General features: G+C 35.7%; 2 protein-coding genes across 5 annotated transcripts; one reads left to right on the top strand and one right to left on the bottom strand.

Moving 5' to 3' along the window:
• The first annotated feature begins 1132 nt into the window (after positions 1 to 1132).
• Positions 1133 to 9399, top strand: LOC130966101 (kinesin-like protein KIN-6). 3 transcript variants are annotated; one of them, XM_057890867.1, is made up of 21 exons: positions 1133 to 1673; positions 1768 to 1967; positions 2317 to 2440; positions 2542 to 2636; positions 2760 to 2895; positions 3068 to 3133; positions 3316 to 3378; positions 3577 to 3627; positions 3730 to 3812; positions 3899 to 4046; positions 4671 to 4713; positions 4856 to 5010; positions 5093 to 5215; positions 5938 to 6020; positions 6117 to 6186; positions 6461 to 6616; positions 6709 to 7478; positions 7577 to 7652; positions 8093 to 8241; positions 8361 to 8433; positions 8836 to 9399. In XM_057890867.1, the coding sequence occupies exons 1-21, from the start codon at positions 1167 to 1169 to the stop codon at positions 8929 to 8931; spliced, it is 3267 nt and encodes a 1088-aa protein (XP_057746850.1). In that variant the 5' UTR covers positions 1133 to 1166; the 3' UTR covers positions 8932 to 9399. The 3 variants fall into 3 exon arrangements, with proteins under 3 accessions (XP_057746850.1, XP_057746849.1, XP_057746851.1); XM_057890866.1 differs by having other exon boundaries at positions 4853 to 5010; XM_057890868.1 differs by lacking the exons at positions 5938 to 6020; positions 6117 to 6186 and having other exon boundaries at positions 4853 to 5010.
• Positions 9400 to 9905: 506 nt separating this feature from the next.
• On the bottom strand, positions 9906 to 11127 carry LOC130970041 (uncharacterized). Of its 2 annotated transcripts, none has more exons than XM_057895995.1 (2): positions 10673 to 11127; positions 9906 to 10338 (listed from the first exon to the last, which is right to left on the bottom strand). In XM_057895995.1, the coding sequence occupies exon 1, from the start codon at positions 11053 to 11055 to the stop codon at positions 10708 to 10710; it is 348 nt and encodes a 115-aa protein (XP_057751978.1). In that variant the 5' UTR covers positions 11056 to 11127; the 3' UTR covers positions 9906 to 10338; positions 10673 to 10707. The 2 variants fall into 2 exon arrangements, with proteins under 2 accessions (XP_057751978.1, XP_057751979.1); XM_057895996.1 differs by having other exon boundaries at positions 9906 to 10286.
• Between the last annotated feature and the right edge of the window lie 9853 nt (positions 11128 to 20980).

The following is a 20980-nucleotide window of genomic DNA, read 5'->3' as shown; positions in this document are numbered from 1 at the left end:
ACAGACAAAATAGTTATGGTAAAATAAAACTACCGGCTTCCAATATATAAAGACCATGTCATAAGAAAAGTTCTTCACCTGATTTTATATTTCACGAAGTTGTGCCAAAATTAGGCCATTGTTTAAACTAACGGACTAAATTTTTCAATTTAGCAAAACGTGTTGGGAATCCGGGATTAAGTCCACTCAACCAATCAGAGCAAAGTATCAGTCGTTGATCCCATCGTTTGGGATTGATGATGTTCTAACATGTGCTAAACACAATGGATAAAAAGGGTACCTTAGAATTTAGGAGAAAGATTGCTACTTCTTTTCCTCTTCTCCATCAGACACAATGATTTCTCAATCCATTGTTTATCCTAATCATCCAATCCAAAACTAGCATTTTCATTTTCTTTCGCTAGATGGTGGTTTTGGAATTGCTGCAAGATTCACTCCCTTCAACCCACTAGACAAACGTCTTGTCCGAGAAGATTCCACCAGGTAAAAAGTTTTTGCTGAGGAGTAAAACACAAAATTGAAATAACTTTGTTTCCACGCGTCGAGCTTATGGAGGCGGAATCAAAGACATGTGTTGGGGTTTTAGAACAGAAGTAACTGTTTTGCGTCTCTTCTTTTAGTTAGCGTTTGTTTTGAGGTATTGGGACGGAGGCTGCAAAACTGGGACTTAATATCATGTTTGTTAGTTCAGAGACTAGTATTAAAATTTCAGTATTTCAATACTTTCAAAAAGCGAGAATACAGGAGACTAAAATTTTTGAGAACGGAGATTGAAACTTTAATAATATTTTATACCTAAAATATCCTTATTTCAATTAATTAATTCCAACTTTACCTTTTGTACAAATTAAATTAAAACTTCATTCTTATTTTAGTGTTTGTTTCCACTTTATACCAAATATAATAAAAAACTTATTTTAATCTCAATTTTTATCTTTTCAATTTCAGTCGTTCCGTCTTAGTCTCCCTTTCAAACGCTAACTTATATATTAAATGGATTAGCGCCCAAAGCTATAGCTCAGCTTAAGCGTATATACACTGAGCCGTTTTTTTCAAAATGAAAAGTTTATTAATTTTTTTAAGTATTTAAATCTTCCCTCATTTTTTGTTCTTGTTTGCGTTTAAACTCTCAAACAGAGAAAGAGAACATAGAGCAAAATTACACGATGGAGGACTTGAACAGTTCAACGCCGTGCCCTTACACCGTGACGATTCGCCGGAACCCCCATCGGAAAGCTCGCAACACGCCGAAATACACTCCACAGAACTTCAACTTGCGCGAAATTCCACCATTTCCCAACGACGACGTTTTGTTCGCTGCGCAGAACATGCCAGAGGTTCCCTCGGCGGCATCCATAGAAAACAAGCAAGAAAACGATAACCTCAGAGTTTTCCTCAGAATCCGACCCCTCCCTACCGAGTCGCCAAGTCGAGCTCCGCACGAGAGAGGAAAGAGCGTGTGGCCTCAGAATCCAATGAAGAAGAGCAGCGCCGCTGCAGCAGCAGCATCCAAAACCTCGAAGAAGAAGAAGAGCTCCGATACTTCGTGCATATTGGTGAACGATTCACAGTCAGTGACGTTATCTCCCCCTTTGGATTTGCAGGATTCGAAGCGAATCAAATCGGAGACGTACAGAGGTTTCTCTCATGTTTTCTCTTCTGATTCTTCTCAGGTAAGGAACCGTACTTATTCTCTTTGTTTTGTTCTCTTAAGCTTGTAGAGTTATGTGCTTTTTTTTTTTTAATTACTTGGAATTTTAATTTCAGTTTGAAGTGTATGAGAGAATGGTGAAACCTATGGTGGATGCGTTTCTTGAGGGTGAAAGTGGAATGGTGGCTGCGCTGGGGCCTAGTGGATCCGGCAAGACACACACTGTGTTTGGGAGCCCAAGGGATCCTGGAATGGTGCCCCTGGTCCTCCGCCATATTTTCAAGGAGACTCTGTCAGAGGCCAAAAACTCACCTAGGTATAATGTTTTACTGCATTTCATATCATTTGTATGAATTGTAGTTGCACAAATTAGCTACACACGTTTCCATTTTTTCGGTGGTACTGTGAAATTGATTATGTTATGATAGCCAAACTTAATTTGTTCAGTTGGAAAGTGTTTGTTTGAATGAGCAAAATATGCCAATGTCCCACCATAGATGGCAGTTCCAGATTACCAAACAGAGAACATATAACTTTAAGACTAAATTGATTTCAGTGTTTGTTCAAATTTCAGTTATTCTTGTAACACAAACATGTTGGCACAGTCATAGGCTTTGAAATGCGGCTAGAACTGTTTTTTAACATTTATATTGTTCAACTGGCAGATCCTTTTATATCTCAATATTTGAGATATGTACGGAACGCGGCAAATCAGAGAAGCTTTATGATTTATTACCAGATGGTGGTGAACTGAGCATGCGACAATCGGCCATTAAAGGACTGCAAGAGGTTAATTTCTACATATTTGTTAATTTGACATTATTTTGTTTCTCCATGTGTATAATATATGGAATTCATCATTTTTCATATTCTTGTGTTTGTCCTAGCAGGTTCTCATCTCCAATACTGAACAGGCAGAATCTTTAATAGCACAAGCAGTTGCAAAACGTGCAACTGCAATGACAAAAACAAACAGTCAGTCAAGGTAAAATAAAAAAGAAGAATTTGGGAATGTTTTTTCGTTACCCCAGAAAAGGGGAAAATAGTAGCTTATTAGCGAACCAACCATGTTGATTATTAATTTCGTTTGACTTTTGGGTTCTTACAGCCGGTCACAATGCATCATTAACATTCGTGATGTTCCCGTAATGTGTGAGGGAGTGTTGAATCCCAAGTCAGATAGTGTTGTTTTGTCTATCATTGACCTTGCTGGAGCAGAAAGAGAAAAGAGAACTGGGAATCAGGTTCATTCCTTTTTACCAAACTATTGTAGGCAAAGATGGTTAATTTGGAGTTTGTGTTGATTAAGCCTTGTAGTTTTAGACCGTAGCATAACATATTAGTCTGATAGGGAGTGCCTATTGTAGAAATTTTGCTTTTGTCTTTATGCCGAGTTATGTTTTTGTGATATTGTAGGGGACAAGGTTGCTTGAAAGCAATTTCATCAACAACACGCTAATGGTGTTTGGCTTATGCTTGAGAGTACGTAGCCTATACTTCTAATTATAAATTGAAGCTGTTGGTTGTTGCACTTTAAGCAGACAGGACTTACGTGCTTTTTGTACACTACTATCGTCATTTGGCAAATGTTGAACCTCTTCACCTCTTCCACTCTACTTCTCTATTTGTTCTGTATATACTTTGTTGATTATCTATCCTTTCAGTCTTTGTTGGAGCACCAAAAAAATCCCAAGAAGCCATTGCAAAAGCACTTCCAGAATTCAATGGTAATGTTTTGTTATGATTTTTACTGGTTTTTGATAGATTATATTTTCCTCATTTTACCATTTTTTAAGGCTAAAGTCATCAACTAGCATGGGCGACCATGCTCACTTGTTAACTTAGTTTACAGATCTCTTCTAGACTAACTTTGAAAATAGGAAAGAAAAGGTTACAAAACTGACTTTTTTTGAATACTACTACAGTTGACTAGGTACATGCGAGATTATTTGGTTGGGAAGAAGCGGATGACTTTGGTAAGCATATCTTCTAAAACTAGCCATTTTGAGTTATGACATACTTGCTGTAATGTATGATGAATTTTATAATTTTCTAATTTATATATGTGGTGTTAATAGCTTTTAACAGCAAAGTCAGGAGTTGAAGATTATCTGGATACTTCGCACCTGTTGAGACAAGCTTCTCCATATATGCAAATCAAGTAAATTCATTGTCATCCTGTATTTTGTCTAATTTCACTTTCACCACCGAATATTGGCTTCTAAGGCTATCTTTCAATGTTTTAAGGTACAATGAAGCTGAACAACCAAATATGGCTCCCAAAAAGAGGCATCACCAAGCATCATCTACTATGGATTGGGCAAAACCATCACCAATAATAAGAGTAGAACACCGAAAGAAAATGAAACTTGACACTAGTGAAGATGCTGTACAGGTTCTCCTTTACTTCCAAGTTCTAATCTAGGTTTCTTAAAATAATTAGAGATTGTTTTTTTATTAGCTTATAATTACAGCTAAATCTTTTGTTCACATTCTTACGTCATGGATTTTGAATTCTCTTCACATGAGCTATTTGCTATTTTGGACAGCTGAGGCTTTCTAAACTTGCAGTTTTAGCTAAATATTTTTTACTTCCATTATCGCAGTATCCAATGGCAAAGTGCTGCATATAAAATATTAAGGAAGTTTTCATTTGGAATTCGGAAAGTGGAATTTTAAAACCAGAAGATGAAAAATTGGGATTGGATTTTAGAATGGAGTCATTATTATGACAATGACGAATCTAGATAATTTACAAACTACCACAATGTCATGTTTGTGACTTGTGATGTTCAGGACTGTTGATGTTCTATAGTTGTAACCTTGTGTTGTTTATATTTGTGTCAGTATAATGTGTGTCCTCTTCATACCTATTTCTATGAAATGATTTTTTTCCCTGTGCAATTTACGTAAGCCACTTAATTATGGATTGGATTCAAGGAACTGAATAAAGCTATTTTCATGCAGCATACTAAATGAGTGAATGATCCATTATAATATTTCTTTTTGTTATTTTCAGAATGATGGAACAACCATTGATGAATCAAACACTTCTAAAAAAGGTAGACATTATACTTGATTTTTCTTCTGTTTGTTTCTTTTTTTTACTTCCTCTTCCTGTCCTTCTCGATACTACACATAGGGATCCATCAATCCATTCTTTTTACATTGGATCTGAATTCTAAAGTATTGAATTTGTAGCAGACGGTTCAACATTGTGCAAATTAGATGCAAGCCATCCTGTTTCTTTCGACTTAAAGTGTGATAGCCAGTCCCAGAGGGAAAGAAGCCATATTATAATGAGGAATTTTGCTAAAGTTTTATGGAGTGTGCTGAAAGAATATAATTCCAAATTGAAGGTAATAGGGAGAAGAAAATTTAAGGGTGCCTTGACATTAATGTCTATAGATATTCCATTCTAAATTACATTTTTATAATCAGGTTGCAGAGAAGGAAATACAAAGTCTTAAAGAATGCATCGGATATGAGAAGGAAAAAGTTTTAGTGCTGGAAACAGAATTTAACGAGTTTAAGGCTCACTGCACTTGTTGCAAACGAGGGAAGGTAAAAAGTGATTTTGAATTTTTCAAGTGAAGTTGGATGTATTTTGTATATTAGGATTCATTACACCAGCAAGTAATTTTAGGCTTCAATATAAACAGTAACACCTGCTAGATGCATACCATTGAATGTCTCAACTGATAAAACATTGAATTTTATGTTGCCTTTTGTAGTTTCCAATAAACATCGTTATGAATAGGAATCATCTCAGGATAGTTTTGACTGGTCAGATGAAGAGGTTATTGTTAAAACTCAGATCGGTTAGTTGTGACTAATGTCCATGTCTAATGATCTTCGGCTTGTGGTTCCAGCTCGTCCTTTTTCTTCCTTCTTTGCTTTGAACTTATGTGCTTGATCCAAATTTGTATACTTTGTAATATGTAGGGAGGTTTGGATCTCCTTGCTATTTATTATTTCTCTTGGTTGAATTTTGTGATATTGGTTTGTGGTCATTTAAAATTAAAGGCCATGTTGACTTTGCTAGTTGGTATATTTAGGTTTTAATATATTTAAAAATCTTTTAGCTGGTGAATTGAAACTCCAATAGATTAAGTTGACCAGGTATACTACCAGAGGCATCCCATCATAATGTGTTTCGTAATAGCTGTATGCTATGTATTTCAAGTGTAAATTTGCACAATTCATTTGGGTTAAATTTACCCCAACCAAACATAGGATGTGAGCTTCAAATTGCAATGTTATTACGTATTTTATTAACTATACAGGAATCAACAAAGCCTAAACTTGTAGAATCAGATGAAGAACCTCCACCTACTTGTTCCCAGTTGGATTTTGAAAAATCAAACCGGTTAGTCATGTGAATAATGAATGATCTTCTGCATATTTTTCTTGGCTTTAAACTGATATGCTTGTTCTATAATTCCTGTTTGGAATAATAATATAGGGAAGTTTTGAACTCCTTGTCAAAGAACCAGAATTCATTTGAGGTTGAGGCTGTGGACAATATATCAAGTGTGAGTTGAGTCTCCTTGTTAATGTGCACGTGCTATTTGTTACTTATTGTTAATTGATTTTTACATGGTGATTTGAACTCATTTATATTTAGAAGATAATGCACTGTGAATTTTCAATGACCAAAAAACTGGCTGTAGTATTAACTGGCAAATATAGGCTACATTAAGGGTTAACTCATCTAATGTGTGAACGGACATACTGGTTCTGTGTGTAGATTTTAATTATAGGCAAGCTTCAGATTGCATCATATATGTTTTCTGCTCATTTTTTCAGGATACATCTTGTGCACCACCATCAAATGTGTCTAGAGTTGATCAAGGAGATGTACCCGAGCTTAGTACATCCTTTACACATTCAGATTCTGAGAACTCAGAACTGTGCTGCTATGATGCTGTGACAGTTGACGAGGCTGCGAGCAAGATATTGAATGTGAGTTGTTTTCCATTTGTTAATATGTGCATGCCATATTTACCTTATTTTTTTTTATCTTTATGTTTCACCATTTGGCGTCCGTTCCTCAGGAATCATCTGAGCTTAAAATTGTTGAGTCAAATGGGGAGCCTATGCTTGGTGCTTGTACACGGTCAGATTCTAAAAAATCAAACACTAGTGATGAAATAGATGGAAAGCCTGTACATGGTTTTTCTTGGGCACAACCAGACTCTGAAGAGTTCGATAGAAAGTCTATGGATGGTGCTTCATGCACACAGTCAGATTCTGAAAAATCAGATAAAACTAATGATTCAGATGTAAAGTCTATGCATGGTGCTTCTTGTACACTACCAGACTCTGACGAATCAGATGGAAAATCTACGCATGGTGCTTCTTGTACACTACCAGATTCTGATAAATCAGATGGAAAGTCTACGCATGGTGCTTCATGTACACAATCAGATTCTGAAAAATCAGATAAAACTGATGATTTAGATGCAAAGTCTATGCATGGTGCTTCTTGTACACTACCAGATTCTGACAAATCAGATGGAAAATCTACGCATGGTGCTTCTTGTACACTACCAGATTCTGACAAATCAGATGGAAAGTCTACGCATGGTGCTTCATGTGCACAATCAGATTCTGAAAAATCAGATAAAACTAATGATTCAGATGCAAAGTCTATGCATGGTGCTTCTTGTACACTACCAGATTCTGACGAATCAGATGGAAAGTCTACGCATGGTGCTTCATGTACACAATCAAATTCAGAAAAATCAGATAAAATTGAGGAGTCAGATGGAAAGCCTATGTCTGGCGCTCCTTGTATACAAGCAGATTCTGAGAAATCAGATCGGTTAGTCTTGTGACTAATGATCTTCCTTAGTGGTACCAGCTTTCCTTTCTTGTGTTTGAACTAATACGCTTGTTCCTTATTCCTGTCTAATTCTATAGGGAAGTCCAGGCCTCCTCGTCAAAACCCGGGCATCATATTGGTTTGGAGGTGGAGGATGCAATCAAGAAATCATGTGTGAGTACTATTTGTGCTCTATTTATTGATTTCCTCAAGTTTATTTGTGGCAATTGAAAATCTAATGATGATGATTACGTTATGTAAAATAACCGACAATGACAATAACTAAGCATTGTCATTATATTCTACTTATGTATTTAAGTCAACTGTATGTAAACTTAAGGTCAAACTTATGCATGAAAAAGAGGCCAAACTTATTTTGTCTTTAGGAGACTATAATTCAATTCCATTTTAGCTAAATAGAGTCGTCAAAGTATCCAATTCTTGCTTGCTACTTGGTCATCTAAGTTCAAAATCGCCTATATTAGAAGTTTAAGCATAAAGTCTAGTATGATATGTACTTAACCTTTAGTATGTAGGAAAAGGAAATCAAGCTTGTATGTTTTAAATAGTAGCTGTTATATGAACTAACCATCCCTCTTTTAATCCATTTTCAGGGATCGTTGGCATCTTCATCGTTAATCAAAGACGTGGTTTTGGATTCATCTTCTCCCGAAGGTATTTCATCTAGTACACGTGACCTTGTGGGAGATCCACGTGGTGAGATAGGAATCAATAACTCCTGCAAACCTCTGAGACCGAAAAGGTAATTTTGTTTTTGTATTAATGAATCAATGTTTAACCATGCCATGTTTTGTTTTTGTTCCACGCTTGCGGATATCATTTTAACGGATTATATCTTATTATTTTATGTCTCTTTATCAGAACACTTATGCCCAAGTCATCCATGTTATCAAGGGACTTTACCTTTGATATTGACGAGAGCGAGAAATTTAAGGTGATTATATGTAGACTTGTAGTCTGTGGTTCTCTGCAAGTCCAACTTATATATTCGCTTTTTGTTTTCTTTGTTTTTTTTTTTTTTGTCTCTTTCAGTGTTTTGAACTTTTGTTCATACGATAAGTTTGCATTAAAAATACTAGAGTCCAGTATAACTATGCTATGGTGGTTATGGTAACTATGCAAGTGTTGTTAAATTAAAGTCACATTTTTATTTATTTATTTTGGTAATACTTTCTTTTAAGCAAACACTTTTTAAAAAGCCTTGTTTAACAATAAAAAAGCATTATTTTAATTTTAACAATACTTTTTAAAATATTATAGTTACCGTAGTCACCATCATAGTTATTGGAATGACCCTAAAAATATATGTAAGGTTCGATATTTGTATGGTTTGCAGGGGACAAGAAAGTTAGCTGCAATTGATCAGAAAATATCAAATGGTAGCATCACTCTTCTGCGCTTGCTTAAAGCTAATAACAACCCTCATCTGTAGCGTGACCACTAAAGAGCTAAAGGAAGTCAATGCAGTAGGAACTAAATTCTGCAACCTTCATCACTTTTAATACTCATTAAACGGTAGGATGTGTTTTTTGGGGGAAGGTTATAAATATCTGTGCCCTGCTTGTACAATAGGCGTTTGGGCTCTTTCCCACAATTAAGCCTTTAACTAACATTGTAAAAAGCTGCCCCGAGAGAGGGACTAAAGTGTGTGTCAAAAAAAAAAAAAAAAGAATGGAGTGACAAAAGAAAAGAAAAAATGAATGTTCTGATGTTTTTCCCTGGTATTTGAATATTATGATTGTCATTTCAGCACTCAGTCTTACATTGAACCTTGAGTTAGGTGTATAAAAGAGTACAATCTATTCATGTTTTCGTAGACATGTGCAATACTGACCCAATGTATGGTTTCAATTACAAATATTAGTTGGAACTCGCATCCATTTGGCTAAAAGCATTCTTGACCTCCATGAAAGTAGCTTCTGATTTCTGATATTATTCCTATTGAAAACTATTAATATGTCAGAAAATTATTGGCAGAGTATCATGTTTCTCACCATCAGAATGGTACTTCAGTGCATGGGTACTATGTAATTATTTATAGTTAGATTGAAGAAATAGAAACATAAAGAAGTCACCGACGAAATTCCTGTTAGGAATTTTCTTTGCTTACATATGATCCCATCTATCTAATTACGTGGAGCCTTTTTTGTTGTTACTTCCCGCAACGTTGGCGTGTGTCTTCACATTTTGTGGGTCAATATGGCATTTTGGTTTAGTTGCCAGTCTGATTCTCAACACAGTAGCGTTAAAATCATTATTAATATTGATGTTTATTTGACTTGTTCGCAACTATTAATTCGTACATCACTTAATAAATATTTTTTGGATAAAAGTTATTGAACAGAATAGAATAATTAGTTAAAATAAGATGCATCACTAGAATAAAAAGCATAACATAATAACCCACTTATAATGTTATACACAATATCTAATATAATACACTGACTATAGTGTACTCGCTGGCTACTTAAGGAACGAGATATTATACGAAAAGCGCTAGATATATTCATCCAGTATGGTCCCCCTTCACTCCTCTAGCCAGCCAGGTGTAGATTTCATTTTCCCATCACTCCGACAAGCAATAATAATATTAACATGTCCGTAGTGAAAATATTAATAAATAAATAAAATCAAGTCGTACACAATGTTCGTCGTGAGAAAACAAAGTTTACTCGGCCAATAGAGTGAAGAGCAATTACCAAAAATCCACATGTATATTACCAAGAAGAAGTGATCACACCTTTCACCTCCGCCAACCAATGACTCTACCCACTCTGCTCCCTCCTCCTTCATCCAACAGGCACCACATTCATATCACTCTTAATTATAACATCCTTCACTGTATCACGCAGCAAATAATGCCAAGAGACTTTAAATTTAAGATTAAAACTGAAATTCACTGTGCATTGGTACCAAACAAAATGGAAATTCTTATTTATTCACATGAAATTCCATCTATCTATCCCCGATCAACATTTTACACAAAGCTATTAGTATATAAGTATATATACTCTAAATTAATATGAACAAACACCAAACATTGGGTAAAGCTGCCGCATATATATAATACCTAACCCAAAAAAACAAAAAAAAATAATAATAACAAAATCCAAGCGGAAATCTTGTAGTAACAGCAACGATATACATTTATATATGTTGGTCTCTCTCTGTACCTTTACTAGTATTATGAATTTTGGAAACTGAAGTGTTAGAAAGCCGCATAAGGAATCTGCTGGGGGAGTCTGAAACGGATGTGAGAAGCTGGGGATCTAACCGCGACGCCGTGCCAGCATATGCCTCCCTTGCACATCTCATGGTCATGATGGTTAATTAGGCTCTGAGCATGATGGCGGCTGAAAGGACACGTGGCTTTACGCGACACGTCCCAAGTGAGTGTGGCCACAAGGATAAAAGCGACTACGGTGGTGGACACAATCACCACAAAGCCACCGCCGAAGCTTTGACCACACACAATAAGCCCGTATGCCTTAACGCACGCGATCACTGCTACATAGATGATCGTCAGGTTGCTCACAACTACATCACATACCGCCATCAAAAGAGAAATGACTTTAACTACTGGCTTGCGTAGCTTAGACACATTCCGTTGCTTTTGTGACTCTCTAACTCTTAGGAATTGCAATGAATAATTGAATATAAGAAAAAAGGGAAAGTGAAATGGATCCACTACTTTGTCGTCCACCAGCCAATTTTTTCAAACACCAATCATCTACCTCCACGTGTCTGTCGTTCCATTTATTCTTACGTGTCGCTTATGAGTTTGCTTTCCCTATCTTTAACCATCTTTACCAATTTCCACCCTCTTCGTGCTCTTCTTACTCATTTATGATTAAGTTATTAATTACCTTAACAGTTATACAAAATGTCAAAAATACCCACAAACTAAAAACGTTACCGTGACATTATTTAAGGGCTTCAGTCCTTCACCTTTACATCTCGTAGGCGACTAGGCGTCACAATTGACAATCTCATATAATTCTCAACAAAAATACTATGCATATATTAAAATTAGTTGTTAAAATTAATTATTATATATTTATTTATTATTTAATTTATTTTTTATATTTTAATATATATTTAATATTAGTAATCAATTTTAATATATATTTAATATGATTAATTATCAAATTTTGATAATTATAGTATTATTGTTAATTATTCTATATAAATAGCATAATCTAATTTTGTATAAGAGATAGTCAAAATAAATCGCTATTTATATATCAACTAGAATTATTTATAAAAATAGTAAGGTTTTAAAAATGAATTAAATTGGTTGGTTCGACTGAATTAATCGAGAATTAGTTATTTAGTCAGTCTAGTTAACTCTAAAATCGTCCTATAAAAAATTGGTTAAAAAATTGGTCGAATTGATGGTTAATCGATGAATTGGCAAAATTTTTTTAAGATTTGGTTTTGTAATATATCTAAAAAACAATGTCGTTTTGACGTCAGAAAAAAAGAAGAAGAAAAAACCCACTAACTCAATCCCAATTCTCTAATCCAACCCCAAATGCGTAACCCTCTCTCCCTTCTGAAATCATTTTCTTCCTCTTCCAGCCGTCTCCTAACTTTGCTCTCCTCCTACCCAACCACCGCATTCTCCTTCTCCGTCGTCGTCCCCTTCCCTTCGCCTATGTAAGAACTGAAAGTTATTAACTGTTTAATTAAAATAAAATAATAATTTAACTTTTTGGAATAGGTTCCAAAATTTAGAAGTATTAATTGGAAAATTTAAAGGTGAGATTTGAATTTAGTATATTTTTTCAAGTGGAAAAAATGTAATTTTTTATAAAAAATTGTGTTGAAACGTGTATCGGTAAATTAGCCGGCAATACTAGCTTAAGTTTGTTCGGTACTGCGTGAGAGAAAATAAAACTGTAAAAATCCTTAGAAAAATATTTAGAATTGAAAATCGGGCGCTAATTCTAAAAGTTTTGGCCCAAAGTTGGGCCAAACGAACCAAAAATCGGTAAAAGGTTGGACCGGGCCCAAGTTGGCCCAAGCCCAACATATAAATACCCAATTAGTGAACCAATTCATCGATCAGCTCATAACACACTAAAGAGAGGGGGAGTTGCTGAGATTGAAGAAGAAGAACCCTAATAAGGTTACTATTCATCTTCTTCTTCATTTGGTCATATCTTAAGATACGGTACTCCGATTCGCGTGCTGTTTGCGGCCACGCGAAACTCTCACTGAGCCCGTCATTTTTAGCCAAACAAAGTTGGTAAGAACTCAAATTTCATACTCCATTTTTCTGCCCTAACAGATTTCGAATTTTGGGTTTAGTTATTGAGTGAGTGTTGTGAAATTGGCTGTTTAGGTGGTATCTAGCATCGGGTAATTGTCAGGTTTCATCCCAAATCATAGTGGGTAAGGTAAGAAAATCCTAACCCTTATGGATTATTAATTTTGTGAACCTTAGTATTGATTTTGGTATATTACATGATATTAGATTGAAATTTGTGATTATTGGAGTTGGTTTGGCAATTGGATTGAACTTTGGTGGCCAGAGCTCTATTGAACTTGGTTGGAGGTAATTTGGTAATTTTGCACTAGTGTGGGAATTGGCCAAGGTATAGTTTCGATTTTCTTTAGTTACTATGTAATGTTTTGTGAAACTTAGACTAGTAGACCTTAAGATAGGATTGAATTGAATAAATGGTTGATGGAAATGTGTTTGTGGTATATGTGTAACACCCTTACTTTTAACACCTTATGATCGTACAAAAAGTTCAGGCATTACTGACCTCCAATTCTTTAATTTTCATACTATATTTATTTAATATTGAGCCTTCGCAAATATACACCGAATCCTTAGTCATGAAATCGAAAAGTCTTTACTTTAAACCACATAGTCACATATTAATATTCACATAATAATAAATACATAGACTTAATCAAATCTCCTCAAATACAAATCCTGTCCCTCTAAAATCTCAAACTGACAAATGGTAAGAGGTAAAACCTCAATTAAACTAACAAACAGAAAATACAACATATATAAATAAAGCTATGTAGATTGGTCGCAGCTTCGCGCCAAAGCTTCATGAACCTGTCACTGCAAAAGAAATTATGTAGGGGAGTGAGAACATCGTCCTAGCAGGTTCTTAGTAGGAAAGGAAATACCATCAAAGCAAAGCGATACTTGCAAATAGAATTAATTTCATTATAAAGTAGTTTATCCTTGAAATAACCTTTTGGAAAAGTTTTGTAGAAAAATATATTTTGAAAAGTCCTAAAAAGACTTCTTTAGTTCACAATTTATTAAAGCGAATAGTTTAAAGAAATGAAAAGGACCAAAGACGTTTTGACGAATCGGATTTCCTGTCGGTAAAGAAATATAAAAATATAGTCGCGTTGTAAGTATAGCTTCTAAACCAACAGAAAATCCTTTCGTACAAACGTTTGGTTGTCACAAGTAACAAACCCAATAAAAATAAATAACCGAAGTATTCAAACCTCGGTCGTCTTCTTAAGGAATTGCAGGGAAGTATGATTTATTATTGGTTATGGAAAACAATATTTTTGGGTTTTGAAAAAGGTTTGAATGAGAAAAATAGATTGCAGGAATTAATAAATCAATAGCAAAGAAAAACTCTTGGCAAGGTATGAAAACTGGAAGTCCTATCCTAGTTATCCTTATCAATGGTGATGAGAATTATATTTTTGCTACCACTAAGTCAACCTCTAACTATGAAGGTAAGTTAAGTGGACAAATCAATTTAACACCTAAAGTCCTAGTCAACTCCTAAGGAAAGACTAGAGTTATAGGAATCTAAATCAATCAGCAAAGATATCAATTATCAATTACGATGAGTTTGACAACTCAAGAGTTACCAATTAATCAACCAAAGCCAAGAATGTAGAAAGCTAAATTAAAATCATATATCTGAAAATACCTCAAATTGCATTAGTTAAGAAAATCCTAACATGAAAAGTTCATAAGCCAATTTGGCAACATAAATCAAATAAAAGCATTAGAGTATCTAAAACTGGAAGAAAAATATAAATTAAAGGAACATTGAACCTGTGATGAAAAAAAGAAATAAATCCTAGATCCTTTAAGAGGAATCCTAATCCTAATCCTAAGAGAGAGGAGAGAACCTCTCTCTCTAAAAACTACATCTCAATCCTCACACTATGAATTATGATCTCCTCTATTTATAACCCTTTAATCTGTGTTCTCTGGGCTTGGATTTGGGCCAAAAAGGGCCCAGAAGTCGCTGGGGCCGATTCAGTTGTGTTTCGCGAGTCACGCGTTCGCGTCATCCATGCGCTCGCGTCGATTCTCTTTTGCGTTAAGCACGCGTTCGCATCGTCCATGCAGACGCGTCACTGCCAGTTTCTCCAAAACTCCAATTTGTGCTTTCCTTCCATTTTTGTATGTTTCCTTTCCATCCTTTAAATCATTCCTGCCCTATAAAACCTGAAAGTACTCAACACACAAATCACGGCATCGAATGGTAATAAAAGATAATTAAATTTGATTATTTTAAAGCATAAAAAACATGTTTTCTCATATGTCATATCATAAGGAAGGAATTGTAAAACCATGCAAATAGTATGAATAAGTGTGCAAAGGCTTGATAAAAATCACTCAATCAAACACAACATAAGCCATAAAATAGTGGTTTATCAACGTGCCTAAGGGCTTCCTACCCATCTTACATCACTCACTCCTAACCAACCAATTCATAAATTAGAGTAATAAAGCAACACCTAGTCCACCTGCCTTAACCTCCACCACCACATATCATAAACAACCCTCAGCGTCACCACCGCCAGCATGAGGGATCTCTCAGTTGTCAAACACAGACAAAATAGTTTGAAGCATATACAAATAGAGACTACAGATAGACAATTAGATCAAATAGCACATAGATACAATTACTCATTTAGGCAAACCAATAAAGAGATTCACACCCAAACAACACACACAAATGCAAATGATGCATGCCTACCTTATGACTAATGAGCTTATCTGTCGGTTATATAGCCAACCTGACATGTTAGGTAGAGAACCCTAGACAGTCCTTGCGTGCACGCATCTACCAAGAGAAATTTCACATCTTCAAGGTGGAATAATATCCGAAAAGGTCTAAGTGTCTGACCACATCTTGCAATATAAGGTCAACATCTGGGAGCAAGCGGGATACAACCACCATCGTTGCATCTACCCCAGAAGATTAAAAACAAACTGGGAGCAAGCGGAATCACTCCACTGCATCTACATTCTACCCAGGCAGGTATACCTCAGACTTAGTCTCATTGTCAATTTCAATTTCAACATCATTCTCAATCATTATCCTCTCCCTCAATATCGAAATCACCATCACACCTCCATCAATTCAAATGTCACTGATCACATCTTAATTCAAGCATACACTTCGAACTTACTCTCATATTTTCAAGCCCTTGAATTTATACTTAATTTACTGTTATAAAATCTTTAGCCAGTTAACCAAATCTCTCTTCATTATTAGTAAGAATCATATGGGTTAAACTCACAATTCAACCAAATCATGAAAATCTAATTCTCTTTAAAATCCTTAAAAGTATTCAAGACTTATCTCTTTTGATAATTAATTCAAATTAAATTCATTTTTAAAATCATAACTTAAACTCCTTCAAATTCCAAGAAAAATTTCGGCAGTACCTCCCCTAAAACCTGGAATTTGCCACTCATTACGGGTCCCCTCTCTTCAACTTCAACTCAACAAAACTAACATTTTATGTCAACGCTTTCAAATCCGTCATTTAAGACTAATCATGATCGATTTAAAATCAAAGAAAACTAAAATCCACAGATTCAATCAATTTCACCAGAAATCCAGAAATAAACCAATTCAATAACAAACACAACATATCAATCTCCACAAAAAATCATTTACATCCTAGGCATTTATCCATTTACATTAATCTACTAAACTTATTAAGTATTCAAAGCCCAAAATATTTTTGATAAACCCTAATTTTATGGTTTGTCTTGTGCTGATTTGAGGGAATTTTGTCAATACTTTCTGCACTTATCCACATAAAATGCATGGTTTTGTGTTTCCTTCATTATTTTGCCTCATGATTGAAAACATGCTTAATTGGCCCAAAAATGCTATATTTTGATCTCTTCTATTACCATTCGATGCCGTGATGCGTTTGTTAAGTGATTTCGGAGTTTACAGGGCAAGATTGGTTTAGAAGATGGAAAGGAAGCATGCACAAGTGAGGAAACATGGAGCTTTAGAGCTTTGGAGTCTGAGAATCGACGCGCACATGTACATGACACGCACGCGTGGATGCGTGCTACTGGGAAACGGCGCGCACAGCTGACGCGAAGAAAAAACCGCACCGACGCGCACGCGCACCTTGTGCGTACGCGTGGATTGAGAAGCCTATTGGCGCCCGCGCGTACTTGGTGCGTACGCGTCGCGTCCAGCATGTGACCTCATTAATGAAATCGTAATTGGCAATTTCTGAGGCTTTCTAGGCCCAATTCCAAGCACACTCTGAAGGGAAAAGACCCAGGGATTGTAGGGGGAAAGAGGGGGGGGGGGGGGACCACTCATTATACACTTAGACACAACTTTTGCTAGTTTTTTGGTTTTTGTTCTTCTAAAGAGAGAAACCCTTATTCCTCTCTAGATTTAGTTTAATTTTGATCTCCCATTGTTAAATTTCTGGATTGAATTTTGTTAATTGATAGTTATGATTACTTAATTTGAATTCCCTAGTATAATTTTGCTTAGATCTTGTGTTGAATTATGTTATCTTGTTATTTTTCAAATTTCTACCCATTTTATGAATATTATGGATCTGGAATTCTATGAGTACATTGATGTTTTCTATGATCATTAGTGTTATTTGAGTTGTTCTTTATAGATAATTGTTAGTGGGTCCTTATAATTTCCAATTTAATTGTAATTTGAACATGTCTATTGTTAGTGCATTCCATGTGTTTGAAGAAATATTTCCTTTGATTATGGAGTAGTTCTTTCTACTCTTGGTCTAAGCTATGAGGATTGGGTGACCTTGAGTCATTGGGTCTCATTGGATTGTTGATTGGAGAATCCTTAGTGGTCAAGTTGACACTCATTGACACCAACCCACTACTAATCTAACTAGTAGATTGGTTGGGACTTATGGGTTGAAATTGATCAAGCTACTTGACGTACCTCAAACCTAGGAGTAGATGCTACGTACTTAAGGTTCTTGGAGGTAGACTTAGTGAGTTTAGTTCCTCATAATTAGCAAGTTATGGTTATAGACAAGGATGGTGACTCCAATTCCCATGCTTAACCAAGAGTTCTTTTTATTATTCATATTTGAAACCCTAAAATCTCACTTGTTTAGTTATAGCTTTAGTTCATTGCTTAATTCTAAAGTAGAAGTAGATTATATGTTCTCTTGATTTGGTTACTTGATTTAGTTCCTTGCATTTTAAGTTTCCTTGCATGATAAGTTTAGTAGTTTAATTTTGTGTTATGACTTCCAACCCCAGATTTCTAACTAATGTTAATGCACATGTTTGCCCATTTTTCGTGAGACGACTCGAGGTTTGAATACTTTGGTTAAACTTTTAATGGGATTGAACTTATGACAACCAAATCCCTCTTTTAAATTTGATCCGAGGATTAGTCATCGGTTTGGAACTATACTATTGACGAATTCATTTTGTGAAATTCTGAACCGGTACTTGTACTTGGCTTATCAAATTTCTTATTTAAAATAAACCCCTACTTCAAGGAATCAAGTCCGTAGCGACTTTAACGCAATAAATCTCTTTCTTCCCCAGTCCGCAACAACGGCGACTGCTTCCACAGCTCCGCTCACGTTTGCAATAACAAAAACGGTCTTAATTGCAACATGCAACCTCGATAAGTAAATCCTAAATCATCAATGTCACGAAATCTTTAATAACATATAACGGAATACTAGCAATGAGGGTTCCGAGACAGAGGTACTTACTGTAATAAGAGAACGAAGCAGCAGTGGCCTCTAAACCGATCCAGCAGCGGCTCCGACAACTATCTCAAGTGATAGCGGCAGCCAAAAGCTCAGTGACGACAACTGTAACAACCATGCAATGACGATAACAATCCCAGAATCCAAAAGAACGAAAACTAAAAAGCAAAACCCTTACCAGAAGTGGATCTCGGTGACATCAGCACTATTTTCTGGTGACAAAGGCTCGATGACACCTCCCAAGCAGCGGCAACAGAGTACGCGACGTTGGCGGCTTCCAGCTGGGCTTGTCCACGACGGTGACACCACGTGCGACGATGACAACAATGGGGTTCGGCGACAGTGACGCGAACAGCATCACCTCCTCTCTCGCACAGCACTTCTCCTACGTCAGTCTCCCTTTTTTCACGCACTCTCTCTCTTCGTGAACTCTCTCCCTCTTCGACTCCACCATGCATGAAGACGACTCTGGTTCCGTGGTGAGGATGACGATAGTGCGAACACAGCAACGGCAGCGATGGGCCTCAATCGCGATGAAGAACGGCGGGACAACAACAACGGCGCTCTCCTTTATCTCCTCCCCTCTCTGCATTAGCGCTAGCGACGATGGGCAGCTAGGCAACGACGATGACACGATGGCTCGGTGGCAGTGATGCTCGTTAGTACCGTCCTCCTTCTCTTCTCCTTTCTTCCCTTCCCATTTCTCTCTTTCCCTCTTCTGTCTCCCTTTTCTTTTTTTTTTCATTTGGCCGTGTGTGTGTGTGTGTGTGTGTGTGTGTGTGTGTGTGTGTGTGTGTGTGTGTGTGTGTGTGTGTGTGTGTGTGTGTGTGTGTGTGTGTGTGTGTGTGTGTGTGTGATGGGAAAAGGGTTAGTGGCAGCTAGGGTTGGAGGGAAAGGTTGTGTGTTTAATTTTTAGGGTTAGGGTTTGATTTAGGGCAATTTGAAATTAGGGATATTTTGGTAAATTGAGATTGGGTAATTTTAGTAAAATTTGGAGATATTGTAATTAATTAAAATTTAATTTATTCCCAAAATTTACTTTAAAAATATTATTTAATTATTAATTTGTTAATTAACTCTCAATCAAGTACTCTAATTTAAAATATAAGATAATATAATTAATTTTCTTTATTTATAAAAATTAAAGTATTAAATTCCAAAATCTCAATTATTTAAACTAAATCATATAAAATTCTTATTCTTTTACAACTGTTAAGTCTTATAATTTAAATATAGAAAATTATTCAATAATTATAAAATTAAGTAAAATTTTTATTTTAATTATCAAAACTTGATTTGATTATTTTCAATAAAATAATTTCTGAAAATAAATCTCTAATAAATAAATAAATTTAAAATTGACTCATAATAAGATTTTTCAAAAGTTTTGGGACTTACCTATAGATTTTGATGAAGATTGAATAATTTGTATGAGTTGGAGCATAATTATGATGAAATGTTAATAAATAATAATTGTAATGGATTGGAATGGTGAAAATGTGTTATGATTGAAGTTTGGATTGATAATTGTTGAGATTGGTGATTTTGAGAAAGAATTGGTGAAAGAATTGAGTGAGAATGGAATGTTTAGATTATTGTATGATTGAGAAATGGTTGAAGAATATTTAGTATGAATTTTTGGTTGTTTTGGTATTGTTTGGGTTGTGAGTAATTTGATTTGGCATTATATTTTTTTGAAAGTTAGAGGTTTTGTAAATTTTGATAAAAACCGAATTTTAACCAACTTCAACGAGCCATAACTTGTGCTCTGGATCCTCAATTTTGAAGAAACTTGATTTAAATGAAAGTTGGGTCCGAGAGGTTTGATGAGCAGATAATTTGTACGCTTTTTGGCATTGTTTTTAGTATGTTTTTAGTATATTTGGTTTAGTTTTTAGTATATTTTTATTAGTTTTGAGTTAAAATTCACTTTTCTGGACTTTACTATGAGTTTGTGTGTTTTTCTGTGATTTCAGGTATTTTCTGGCTGAAATTGAGGGACCTGAGCAAAAATCTGATCCAGAGACTGAAAAGGACTGCAGATGCTGTTGGATTCTGACCTCCCTGCACTCGAAGTGGATTTTCTGGAGCTACAGAAGCCCAATTGGCGCGCTCTCAACGGCGTTGGAAAGTAGACATCCTGGGCTTTCCAGCAATATATGATAGTCCATACTTTGCCCAAGATTTGATGGCCCAAACCGGCGTTCAAAGTCACCCTCAGAAATTCCAACGTTAAACGCCGGAACTGGCACCTAAATGGGAATTAAACGCCCAAACTGGTATAAAAGCTGGCGTTTAACTCCAAGAAGAGTCTCTACACGAAATTGCTTCATTGCTCAGCCCAAGCACACACCAAGTGGGCCCGGAAGTGGATTTTTATGTCATTTACTCATCTCTGTACACCATAGGCTACTAGTTTTCTATAAGTAGGACCTTTTACTATTGTATTGAGATATCTGGGTAGCTATCTTCATTTTATGCTATCTTAGATCATT

Source organism: Arachis stenosperma, chromosome 3 (assembly GCF_014773155.1).
Source record: "Arachis stenosperma cultivar V10309 chromosome 3, arast.V10309.gnm1.PFL2, whole genome shotgun sequence".
Taxonomy (NCBI): Eukaryota; Viridiplantae; Streptophyta; class Magnoliopsida; order Fabales; family Fabaceae; genus Arachis; species Arachis stenosperma.
The sequence above is the reverse complement of the archived record's forward strand: the minus strand, read 5'-3'. Positions and strand labels throughout refer to the sequence as shown.